This window comes from Apaloderma vittatum, unplaced genomic scaffold (assembly GCF_000703405.1).
Source record: "Apaloderma vittatum isolate BGI_N311 unplaced genomic scaffold, ASM70340v1 scaffold35551, whole genome shotgun sequence".
Lineage (NCBI taxonomy): Eukaryota > Metazoa > Chordata > Aves > Trogoniformes > Trogonidae > Apaloderma > Apaloderma vittatum.
Genome location: NW_009700419.1, coordinates 5,334 through 18,422, shown reverse-complemented (window position 1 = coordinate 18,422; position 13,089 = coordinate 5,334). Strand labels below are relative to the sequence as shown.

Below are 13,089 nucleotides of genomic sequence, written 5' to 3'. Positions count from 1 at the left end.
GAATTAAAAAATATGTATTATGGGCCTTATGAAATGAAATCAAGGACTATATGAAAATTAAATCCCAGACTACAGCCTGTCTGTGGACAAGCCTTATGCCTGCTGTTCTACAGAGTAGATGCTTTTGTTTCCCTGTCCCTTTTGACTGCATTGGAAAATTAGTTCTTCAAATGGTCTACTAGTACAACATATTTCTGTTCTGCAAGTATCATCAGCCCTTTTTAAGAGGGAAAAGCAACACAGAAAAGATAAGAGACTTGATCAGGGATGTAAGAAGCAGTCACTGCCAAGATTAATGTCAGAACAGTTCCTAAATGAGGCTACTGTTGTTGATATTGATCTATTCCTTTCTGTTGTGAGAGGTCACTGCTGTTCTTCATTATAAATATAGCCAGCAGTGTGTTGATTGCAAAGTTCTTAATATCATAAAGCTCTGTGAGCTTTGTTTTATTGATAAATTCTTATCTAATACACTTAGTGGAAGTTGGGCCAGTTGAAAGTACCTATGCTGAGATTACTGTTCTATGCAATTCGACATGCAGAGGAGGCAAGAAGAGGGCGTGCACATATTAAATGAGATCCATTTCTTCATAAAGATCTTATACCAGAGATACAAGCAAAAGTAAAAGCTCATGAGGGGAAATAGCCTTCCTCTTAGTCACTATCAGGCACTGTTTAGAAAGAATCACTGTTGTGACCTACAGTTTAAAAGTGCCTGAGAGGCATCTAAACCAGATGTGTGCTTTCTCTGAAAGGTAAATGGCCAATTTGGTGTTTTCTGTCAGCCTCTTAAAGCCCTTTCCACGTGTGAGCACACATTGTTCCCCTTAGGCAGGCACAGTTAAACCTTAATACACTGTCAGTGCAGGTCACTTTGTAGGAGGGGCAGTAGTAATGAGTGGTGTTTCACAAGAGGATGTAGTTAGCACAGAGAACAGTCCTTGTAGGCAAAATAAAAAAAAAATCTTGTTCTAAATTAATTGTGTAGTCTGCAAGATGGACAGAGACTCAGCATTTATCAAAGCTTATAGAGCTTTGAACTTATCATACCAACTGACTATCCTTTTCTATCCTGTAGAATGCAATTCCATATATAGACACCCAATGTAACTATAAATTAGATGCTTTTCAAGAGCAAAACCAATCCAGCTGTGTCAGCACGGAATTCTGTATTTACTCGTTTACCATACTAAAAACCAAACATTAGCTGACGTGGACTTTTGTGTTAATATGACTATGCCACTTCCAGTGCCCAACCCAACTTATTGAAAGTGCTCTTGGATCCTAATGTCATGGTGATCTAACTTAGATTTACTTCATGTTAGCCAATATCAGAATCTATCTATCTACATTTGTTTTCTAACACACATTCTCTGAAACCATTGACTAGAATAGCATCAGATGATAAAGAATATATCCTTGGCAAAGCAAGTAAACTAGGGGAGGAAATTAAATAGTCTGAGTCTGTTCCTATATAAGACTTTGTACTCACATGGAAACAGCATTTGGTTGTTTTGAGGATTAGGAAGTCGGTGTTTGTAAACATATATGCGTATATAAAGAGGTAGCTTCAGATTACTTCCAATTTATGAAAACATATGTGACATAGGACTAAATCTAGTGAAACTACATTGACCAGAATGTATATAGCAAACTTTCTCTTTCCTATGTGCTTGATCTATGATTTCGTCCTTAGACCAGTCCATGGGATTGTATTTTATGCTGGGCAGATATTGTTTGAGAAACTGAATTCTTTTATTGTTCCCAGACTCAAAAATAGTAATAAAACATTTGCCTGTGTTACTTTTTTTTTTTTAATTTCTGGCTTCAGCTAACGAGTAACTAATGCAATAAGGATCTGTATTTCAAGTACGGGATACTACTAAATTACGCATCTGCTGCAAAAGTTGTACATCAATTTTTTAGGTAAAGACAAACCAAGATTAATTTAAAAGTTTTTTACCTTTGCATCACTTTACTAATACACATCATGTCTTTTATTTATAAATATTTTCTATATCAGAATTACTGATATTTAAGTCTAGACACATGATCAAATAAACTCAAGACTAATAAAAATAGCTTTTGCCGAAGCAAAATCTTCATCTGCTATTCCCTTACATGTATGAAAAACAAAAGTAAAAGAAAATGTTCAAAGGCATCTTACCTGTTGCTCTATCAAAACGTTTATATATCTTCCTGAGCACTTTAGGCAGAGCCATTAATTTGCAAACTATCAACATCGAACTATCAAAGCAAGTTTCCAACTTGTTTTCCAATAAAGCCCAGTTATAGAAGTTATCAAAATAAACACTGTTAATTATGGTCCATAGGCAGTGAGTTAAAAAAAAAATATTTTAAAGACCGAATATTGTGATTCTGTTCAAATGCAAAACAAACATGAGGTCTGAATATTGAGTCAAATCTCAATAAATTTTGTCTGGTGAAGGAAATTAAAATAATGCTTTACAAGAACTTATAAATACCTCATAAACCCTGTAGAGTTAATTAGTCCAATGGCACCACAGATGTGGTGCTTTGTTATAGCCAGGATATCAAAAACTAGAATCAAAGTTACATCTATACTGCAGACTGCTTGCTAAGAAGACCATACTGAGTGCTCACAATTTTAGGAAAACTGCAAGGGCAAGAACAGTGTCTGTCAAAAGAATAAAACATACTGTACCTGTCCACACTAAGGGCACAGAGATTAAGGACTGTGATTCCCACCGATGCCTTCTGTATAAAGGGAAGAAATTTGCAAAGAAACTGCCCAAATTCAGAATCTCCAAAAGGCCACTTCTGAGCAAGGAGCTAAAGAGAAGATATAAAATAATCACAATATTTAAACGGTAACTTATTTAAACAGTAACAATTGTAATTATTTCTTGTATTAGATATAGCCATTGTAGCCTTGAATTCTCCGTACCTGAAGCATATCCTTAGTACTGAGTGAATCTGAGAAGTGACTGCTACTATAGAAGCACAAAGGGTGGAAGTTTAAACTTAGATGTTGACCTTGTATTGTTGTAATAGTAACTTGCATTGTTAACATTTTTTTATTATTGTGCTTCAGCCACTAGTACTGAAAAATGAAAATCTAACTCAGCCTTGTCATAAATGGTTGCAATTACCATGACCAAGCAGTCAAAGTATATCCCACGGTTCATAATGAAATACCTCAGAGCCAAATTCTCATGCTGCACGCAAGTAAATTATTGCCATTGTAAATGTACCACTTGAAACTCATGACAATATTCAATGCCAGATTCTTAAGTGTGTGGAGTAAATATTGTACACACATAATTTGTTCCCTATTATGTCTTATAGGACTAGCATCATACATGTGGGCTGTACGACAAGACAACAAAAAGGCATCCATTTGGAAAGATGTGAATGAGTGGCTGGGGTTTACATTAGTATTTCCCGGGAGACATTTACATAGCAAACATGAATATATCAGTTCATGTGAATAGCTATGAATAATTAGCATGTAAACAGTAATCTTTCTGGCTGTAGCCGTTAAAGCTATAAACAAGTGTACATACAAGATACAGGATACAAAATCATTCAGGATAGTCAAATCTACAACTGACTGCAGAGTCACAGAAGACCTCCCTTTACTGGTTCCTGGCAGTAAGATGTCAGATTGCATTCAATGTCAGTAAATGTAATAAGTGAAAAATTATTAAGTCCATACAAAGTGCTGTGCTCTGACTTAGTTGATTCTACTCAAGAAAGGGATGTTAACAGTCACCATGAATAGTTCTTTTGAAAAATGAAGTCACTAAACCTTCTCACTGGAAGGAGAAGTCATTCTGGCACTACTGTTTTGTAATCTTCTTTCCTAAGTCTCTGCTACTGAGCCTTTATCAAGTGTAGGACAGTGAATAAGAGGTGAGATCTTTGTGTGATATAGCTCAGCAGTTATTATGCTTTTACCATTTTATTTCGTTTTATTTTAAACAGAAAGCATTAGATTTGAAATTAAAATATCAAGCGCTTAAGCCAGATATATAACTTCGTCAACATCATAGTAGATGTTATAACAGCTGTATAAAGAAGGGGCACATTTTAAAAGGCAGTAATAGTAATTGTTCTACTGGATAATTAGCTAATTATTACTACTGTGCAGTCATTGCATTTGTATTAAGCCTTACTTAACAAAGGCTAGAACACAGAATATTTTTAATGATGCCATCTAAATTTGGAGATACTTATATTTGCTTCAGAGGAAGACAGCAAATGATGCATTATGAAGTACAAATTGTAAGTCCACTCAAGCTTCTAAAACCTAATTTTGCTGAATTTTTGAAGATTGTCAGATCCAGATCTGGAACTATTTTATGGAACTAAAAGAGATTTATACTTCACAAAATAAACCTGTGGCAGAACAAGCATTTCTGATAATTACAGTATGTGTGATGTGTTATTATCTACAAGAGTATGAAATGGAAAAGAGAGAACAAGCAACCCTACTTTCATCTGCAGAAATGTGCAAGGACTGATGTAATTTCATTTTACATGCAAAACTTAAGTTTTGTTCTTTCCATGCTAAAGACAAGATAAGAATCATGTCATAGAATCATAGATTCATAGAACATTAGGGGTTGGAAGGGACCTCTAGAGATCATCTAGTCCAACCCCCCTGCCAGAGCAGGATCCCCTAGGGCAGCCACACAGGAACACGTCCAGGCGGGTTTTGAATGTCTCCAGAGGAGGAGACTCCACAACCTCTCTGGGCAGCCTGTGCCAGGGCTCTGTCACCCTCACAGAGAAAAAGTTTCTCCTCGTGTTGAGACAGAACTTCCTATGTTCTAGCTTACACACATTATTCCTTGTCCTATTACTGGGCACCGCTGTGAAGAGATCGGCACCTTCCTCTTGACCCCGGCTCCTCAGGTATTTATATACATGAATAAGGTCCCCTCTCAGCCCTCTCTTTTCATGGCTGAACAGCCTCAGTTCTCTCAGTCTTTCTTCACAGGAGAGACGTTCAAGTCCATGATCATCCTCGTGGCTCTCCATTGGACTGTCTCCACTAGATCCCTGTCTCTCCCGAAATGGGGAGCCCAAAACTGGACACAGTATTCCAAGTGTGGTCACCACGGAAGAGAAGAGGGGGAGGAGAACTTCCCTAGACCTGCTGGACACACTTTTCTTACTGCCCCCCAGGATACCATTGGCCCTCTTGGCCAATAATAATTGTAACATTTTTTACAGTTAATTAATTTTAATTGTAATATTTTTACAGTTAAAACTGAACAAAGATTATACTGTTTGGAATATGATTAAATAAATGGAAATTTGAATTTTTTTCTTCAGAATGTACTTTCTTGCAGACTTGTTCTGCCAGGCCATCTTCATACTTGGGCAGACTTGCTTACAGTCAGTTCATATTCTGAAAGTTATCTTTGCAACCACAAGGACTAGAAAATTTTTTCAGTACAAGATCAGGCTCTGGAACACACTCATCTAATAAGAGTGGGTGGATTCTGTCTGAAGAAATAGAAAATCAAATTTTGGTTGTCGCTGAGGACTGTAGTATTCAAACTAAACATTTTATTACTGTTAAATATGCTAATAATTGTTACCTTTAACAATATAACTGTTAACTACGAGGAGTTAAATTCACATTTGGTTTTATCTCAGTTAAGGTAAGAGTTACTGTTCTGTTTTTTCACAGCATGAGCTTTTCAGAGAACTTTGCTGCAGAATACAGGATGTTTATTACCAAATGTCAGATTTTTAGAAATTCATCTTCTGTTTGTAGTCAGTCCTGATCTGGCGTTTTCACATCCCCTTTTTTTTATAGCCATTCATTACAATGATGAATTTACTTGTGCTATTTTACCCACCAACTAATACCTCAAAGATGCTGGAAGCACCTACGTACTACATGCTGCCCATGTCTCTCTAGGACCATGTTCATTTTGTTGTTTGGTTACTTGCATTTCAAGATAAATTTTAGCAATTCATAGCTTTCAGCCAACTGGGTATTAATACTATGAAGCAAACATGTATATAACTGCTCGTTAAATAGAAAGGTGTTATATGTTAGGTATTATATTTCTTACTGGATTATTCTTTCTCTTCAGCTGAATATTATAATGAGATTTCTCAACATAAGCTATAGGATCAATCCGAGTTTGTCTCCTCCGTATTTCCCGAGCGTGTTAGTATATCATATAAATGTGGTTTCAGTTGCTCTTGTTCTGTTAATGTCCGTTGCTGTGTGTTTTCTGGCATATTGAGAACTCTTGCCTTCTTCAAGGAGAGCTGAGCGTCTTATTTACCATCAAGACCACAGCAGAGAAAATGTAAGCACCTTTGCAGTGGTATTCCAGTTTAGGACAATCATATTTGATTGCAAATCCCCGTTGTGTCAGAAGACTAGGGAATGGATCACTAGGATTGGTAATTTCAACTCCAGTTCAACTGTGGTGCAATTCCTGAGAAAAGAGTGTAGTCAGTACCTTCAGTAACAAAGGTAATGAGATTACATCTGTGAGGTGTTGATTAGTTCCTTATATTTTATGTGTATTTGTATACTGAATGAAATAAATTGAAAGCTCCAGCAGAACTATCTTCTAGGCAGATTCACAATATTATAACTAATGTTTGCAGGCCGTATTTTTGCCTTTTGCCTGAACTCTTGCCCTTGAACTGATTTATCATTATAGATCACACTTAAAAGGCAACTGACTGTGCACTGACTGTAGCTGTAGCATATACCCAGCAATAGAAATGAACAACCACTTTGTAGTGACTGTGAAACTCTGCTACTACAAGGCAAATATTAGCTTCAAAAAGAGAACTGTTGTACTTGAAAAAGGTTCACTAACTCATTACTCCTTACGAGGAAGCTTTATCATGTTTGCAGCATGTACACAGCTTCCACACACCCCAGGAAGCTCTCCTTTTTCAAGATTAAAAGTATTTTATTCCTTTTGTTTCTTACACTTTTCCACTAATTGAGGTAACATCAGTGCGAAATCATTACACATTCTTTTCAAGTTGATTTTGATCAAAATCACGGGGATCAGAATTAAGTTACTTGATTTTTAAGATTAACTTTGCAATCATTTCTGTGGTTACAGTCCATTATTGTTTCACATCAGCTATGCATTCATTACTCCTCCCTGAATCAGGTGTCTATTTTTCTTCTGTACTTACTTTTAGTTGGCAAATCTGATCTCGTCTCTGATTTTACTAGTTTTACAAGTTCTTTGCCCTCTGTTCTGCCCTAACAGAGTACAGAAACTTCAGAGGGTAATAATACATTTATTTTGTGTTAATAAAGGCCCCAGAAATTTAATTGAATTAGTCTTGATTTACTTTGGTACACTGTAAGAACTGGGAATACTGGCTCTGCTTTTGCAGTGCTTTTGCATATTTTAATATCCAGACAAAATGAGTGTAAAATGTTAGCAGATTACACCTTCTCTGAAGGCAAAAGGATAGGAGGACTCAGGCTGATTATCCCAGCTTGAATCCCAGTTCTCCATGAGTTGGCCAAGTGGATTGTGCTTTTGCAAACTCACTCACAAAATCTCTGAGATTTCAAAATAAGACAGGCAGCAACAGAAATGCACTTTGCCCCTTGTTCAGTTTGCAACTTAGGAGTATTTCACACAGTTCAACTCCAGTGCAATTCCTGAGAATGAAAACAGCGTAATCAACAACATATTTTTACACTGAAATCAGAAACCAAGATTTCAAGTTTCTACTATGGCTCTTAAAAAACCTCAGCAAAGTGACCAGACAGCCACAGTTTCCCTGAGCATCCCCCCTTCTCTGCTGCTTTATATGGCCTTTCTGCCCTGACGCTGCAGCTTGAAACAAACAAGACAGCAGCGCTGAGAACATTCCTTTGCAATGAATTTTAAATGTCACTCGGTTGATTTTATTCTACTGCTGTTGCTATTAGTATGCTAGCTGATCTACAAAACACAGATAAAGTCCCACTGTGCATCCCAAGCAATTTATATATAGTCTGAAAGAGAGAATGTTATAATCCAACCACATGGGTATTCATCAGTGCGTGCTCATGTTCATCCAGAGTGTTTATCTAATACTAGGCTGATACTGCGTGTTTACAGGCAGATGATGACCCTGGAGCTCAGCCCAAAACACATGGTCTAGCTTAGATGCTGAGTATGAACCAGCTCTGAGCTGCTCTGTAAAAAGCTGCTTTAATTTGACAGCTACATGTCAGGAGGTCCTCTCTCCCCACCACATGGCACTGAGGATGAAAGCAAAGGTTTCATACCTGCCCTTTCCTGCTCTGATCTCACCCTAGTGCTCTAGAGCGTTCCACTTCCTCGAGCCACTTGAGACTCTTGTTGTGTGACACACAAGATCTGTTTCCCAGAAACTGAACTAGGTTTCACATAGATAGTGCTTGCCCTGCACGCTGTCCCCATGCAGAACATGCTCCTGAGTTTCATGGTGTTTAAATGTTCAATGATACTGATGGAACAACTCTGGCAGACCCTGGCAGCCGAAGTTCCTGCTGTGTCTTCAGCAGGGCAAATAGAAAATACCCTCTTTATGACTTGTTACGTTTGTGCACTAATGGATAAAGGGGCAAAAGCAGGAGATTACTGCTTGAATAGATAATGTCCAGCATCTCCGAACTTAGGAGCAGGAGTTACAAAACCAGTGTACTCCAGGGCATTTCCTTTTCCATGCAACACAGCCCAGGGTGAAAGACAAGAGAAATTCTTCTGGTTTTGTCAGGTCAGCACAGTTTTTTTCTTTTCCTCCTTTGTTTCTTAAGGCTAGTTCTCCCTAGGAGACGTTGAGCTGTCTCTGAAATGCTTTAAGTTGCATTCTACAATTATGTATACCCTTGGTCTGCTTCAAGGCATGGGCCAAATATAATACCTGGTGTTTTGGTGGAATCCAGGTGAAATCTGATTGAACACAGAAGAGTCCAAGGTCTGTACCACCGAGTTGACTACATCAAGTGGCAAAAGATGATTCTGACTGAAGTGTTCCTCTTGTCTCTGATCTGTAATACTGGTTAGTTAGGAAGAAAGTATCCTACTTGTGGTATTTTGATTCCATGACTCAGCTGGAAAGAGGGAGACCTGTAAGTGCAAAGCAGAGAGAACATAGCCTGTCTCTAGGCACTCCTTCCCTTCCCACTGCTTGGAGTGAAAAGCCTCAACTTTGGGAATGCCAGTGAGTAGAGGAAAAGAACAAAGAACAAGGCTAACCTTTATAATGCAAAGCACAAGACCAATACTGAGTATATCACGGTGACATGATAGTTTGGGATTCTGCTAGCTTTGGTATCACTTTTTTTTTCTTTATACTTATATTGACTATACTGCCATGGTATAGAAGGCACAGTCCATCTTTTCAATTGTTCCTTGCAGGAAATAAGCTCCTAATTTTGCTACAGCCAAGAACCATCTATTTTCCACTCTGGGTGGATGAAAGACTGACTGTGTTTTTTTCCAGGAGGAAAGGTTATATGGGGATGCACAAGAACCATCAAAGACATTTTTTTCCTCTGAATTGCCCTACCACAGCTTTTTCTGCTATTTTGCTCATCTTCTCCAAGCTTAGTAAAGGTGGAGGTAGCAGAGGGTCGCACGCCATTTCATCAATGCCTATAGTCTTTTTCTCCTGCTTAGGCAGCCATGGAAGGGACTGTATAGTTTTTACACAAGAGAAAATAGATTGTACTCCAAGACATCCTGAAAGATAAGAAAACAAATGCCCTGGTTTTGAAGCGGAACATTCTGTCTCAATTAAAAAATAAATCCTAAGTTTTATGTTCTTGTTAAAATGTTTATATTTATTACAAAAATCTGCTTAGCAGTAAAGTGTGCCTAACAACTCTAGACATCCCTGTGGTATTTTTGCTGGTTACAAAGTAGGATTAGTTTCTTTTTTGTTGCTCCATGGTGTTGGGTAACTTCACATTCTTTCAGGTAGGCTGTTTCTCAAGCTGCGCTGCTCTTCTTCAGGGAAATGAGCTGCAAGGTGTGCTATGTGCGGTGATTTGTTGTAAAGAATTTTTTCAATCCCTGAGCCAAAGCATTGCTTTTGTTATTCTTTCAGCTGTGTTATCTTTTTTATGTTGCTAAAGAGAATGACGGGATTGCTACAAAATTACCCTGGATATGCACAATCAAAAAAATTCCTTGTTATATGTAGAATTCAGCTGATTGAAAAATAAAGACATCGAACATACTAAAATATTCTGTTAAACCTAGAGTCTCTAGGTATGGTACAGTATTAAAAATCCACAGAACATCAAGGCAGGCATGAGATGTGAAACTGAATATGAGGGAGGAGCCGCCTGTGCATTGAAGGGAACATATAACCCACCCTAACCAAAGGACAGCCACTGGTTAAAGGCAGAGTGGATCTTGAACAAAGACCTGGAATATAAAATCTCTTCCTTAGGGGGCCGGTTAGCTCAGTGGTTTTAGCGCGGTGCTGACAACAATGACAACACTGAGGTCACGGGTTCGTTTCCCACTCGGTCCCCATGTGTTGCCTGGTCTAGTTGAGAGGTGGCGTCCCTGCCCATGACAGGGAGGTTGGACTACATGATCTCTAAGGTCCCTTCCAGCCTAGGCCATTCTATGATTCTATGATTCCTTAACTCCTACCTTATCATGCACCTTAAATGCTCTCTGCTAGGAAGCTGAACTGTAGTCTGTAAATGGAGAGAACAGATTCCTGATGGACTTGCCTTCCCTGTTCCATTTTGGGTACCTTCTGCCTTCAAGACTCAATGATCAATTTCTGTGCTACCTCTAGATTTCTTTTATGTATGATCACTACGTGGAGTCATACACCTGAAAGATAGGTCATGTTCTGAGCAAGTTTTATGGATATATAAGATATATACTGGGCTACCAATGTGTCGCTTCTTGGAATCACTGATAATAATGCAGTGAAAGCCAGAATGCAGTTGTTAAGTTGGTGACCTCAAAATTTCCTACGGGTGTTGGTACTTTGTGGAGAAATATAGGCTGCATGTATGACGAAATAAGCTTTTAAAGGGAAGCTTCTTTTCTAAGTACACTTAACTTTGTGTACACTTTGGGCTTGGCCTCATACTCCTTTGGCACAAAACTGTAAGTACTGTGGATGTCACTTGCTCTATTAGCCAACAGAATCAGTCATGATGTGTTTAATTATCATCCCTGCTTATGTGTAACATTAATTCTGCCAGTAAATGTAATCAGATATGTCAAATAATTTGTGGTTAAGAAGGAATTGGTCAAACACTTATGCATTTGCTCTGATGTTGAAAAATGTCCATGACTGGAAATGACTCAGCTAAGTCTTACTTTACTGAAGACAAATGGCTCAAGATGTTTGCTCACTGCCAGCTACCTTTTATATTTAGATTCATAATGTTCTAGGTGGACTAAGATTTAAATGCTGTTGTAACTAAGGTAAGCATGAATACCAACTTACAAAAAAAAAGCTTATTTTATTAAACATCATCTTCTTGAGCTGTTTAAGCAGTGGACATGCTTGTTTTATGGGTAGATGTCTTTCACTTTACACTAGTGAAATCACTGGAAAAATGTTTGTTATTCACATTTAAAGAAACAGATTAAAAGCTGGCTTATTTGCTCTATCTGCTTCTTTATAAACTAATGTTTTAAGGAGTTGAGATACTAAGATGTAAGGCAATACAGTTTATGTAAACTCTTTGTAGATCAGTTCTCAATAAATAGAACTAATTTAAAGATTTTTCTCTAAATTGCATTAAAATGGAAGCAGAAACAGCTTAGGGGTTTCCAGTAACATAGTTAAAACGGAATTTTGCCATTCCAAAGGTGAGAGCCTTGGCCTTGAGTGTTTCTAGATCTGTAAGCTCAGGAAAGAGCTCAGGACAGATTTTTCTGTGATCACCTGTTCTTACTGTTGCTCTGCAAAATTTTAGCCAGTGACAGCAGCAGCAGCAATTGTAATGTCTTTCCAGAGCTTTAGTGCAGCCAAGGCAATTAGTGATGCTAGAGATAGGTGCTAGATAGGCTTGTGCCTATCTGTAGCCTTAGAAAACTCCCCAGTTTCTTTATGGAAAGCAGTTGTCTGAACAAGCTTTTGTGCACTGCAATAAAACTTAGCTTATTTACTACAAATGGATTTATAACTGGCACCCTTCCTGCAATAATACAATTTGTTACAACTTTTAATCTTGATTTGATACTACAAGTGGATATTCTACCAGTAATTAAGTGTAATGGGTCTTTAATACATCGAGAATATCTTCAAAGGAGGCTAGTGAATATTGCTCACATCTCAATACATTTAACAAATCGCTAAAGGGAATCCACTATATAATTAGAGTAATTGGAGAAAGCAAGGGGGAAATCTTGAACCTACTGTACCATGAAGAAAGGATTAAAATGTCAAACACCTGTGACCATATCTTTAGCTGACATAAATTATATTTTCCCAGCATACATCTTTGATAACTGTGTAAAAGCATAACAGAATGATGGACTCAATTCTCCTTGGACCTTACATTTTCAATTACTGTGATGTTACAGCTGCTCTTTCTAAGTATCTATAAAATGGATTTGACTTATTTCTCTTTCGAAAGTAGTTTCAAAATAGTTAGGCTACCTTATGTTTCAGGAATGTGATTATACCTATTTCTGGTATTATACTATCATTACACAGTATTACACATTTTGTTCTATACAATGTGGCCATCTTACTACTGTACCTACTGGCTATTTTAGTAGGCAGATTGCTTGTTTACTCTAATTCTGGTTTCAGGACTACTTTGTCCCTTAAAAATGAAGATCTGACATATAAGGTATTAAGCGTTTGACACCATTTATTTATATAGAATACTAATACGTGGTTCGACATGAGGCTGACTTTGAAGCTAAAAGAGTCTTTAAAATAAAGTTCAGAACTAAGAGTGAAAATAGTTTAAAATTTAAACTTTAAACGAAAAATAAAAACACTTTATTTTTTTCCTTAAAAGACGATCACTTCTACTTCAAAACTGTGATATTCGCAGTGGCCACCCTTCATACTGTCACTCGACAGGAGGAGCTAAATGGTGCCACAGATTTTAGGATCCCTAGTGAT

At 37.6% G+C, this 13,089-nt stretch overlaps 1 protein-coding gene across 2 annotated transcripts in view; it reads right to left on the bottom strand.

Moving 5' to 3' along the window:
* The window catches only part of EDNRA (endothelin receptor type A), a 30,398-nt gene that overhangs the window by 14,361 nt on the left and 2,948 nt on the right, over positions 1–13,089 (bottom strand). The window contains exon 2 of one of the 2 annotated variants that reach the window (XM_009878738.1): positions 2,687–2,814. The exons of the other annotated variant lie outside the window; for it this stretch is intronic. Coding sequence (XP_009877040.1) covers positions 2,687–2,814 — 128 coding nt within the window. The remainder of the gene's footprint in view (positions 1–2,686; positions 2,815–13,089) is intronic. 2 annotated transcript variants of the gene reach the window in all.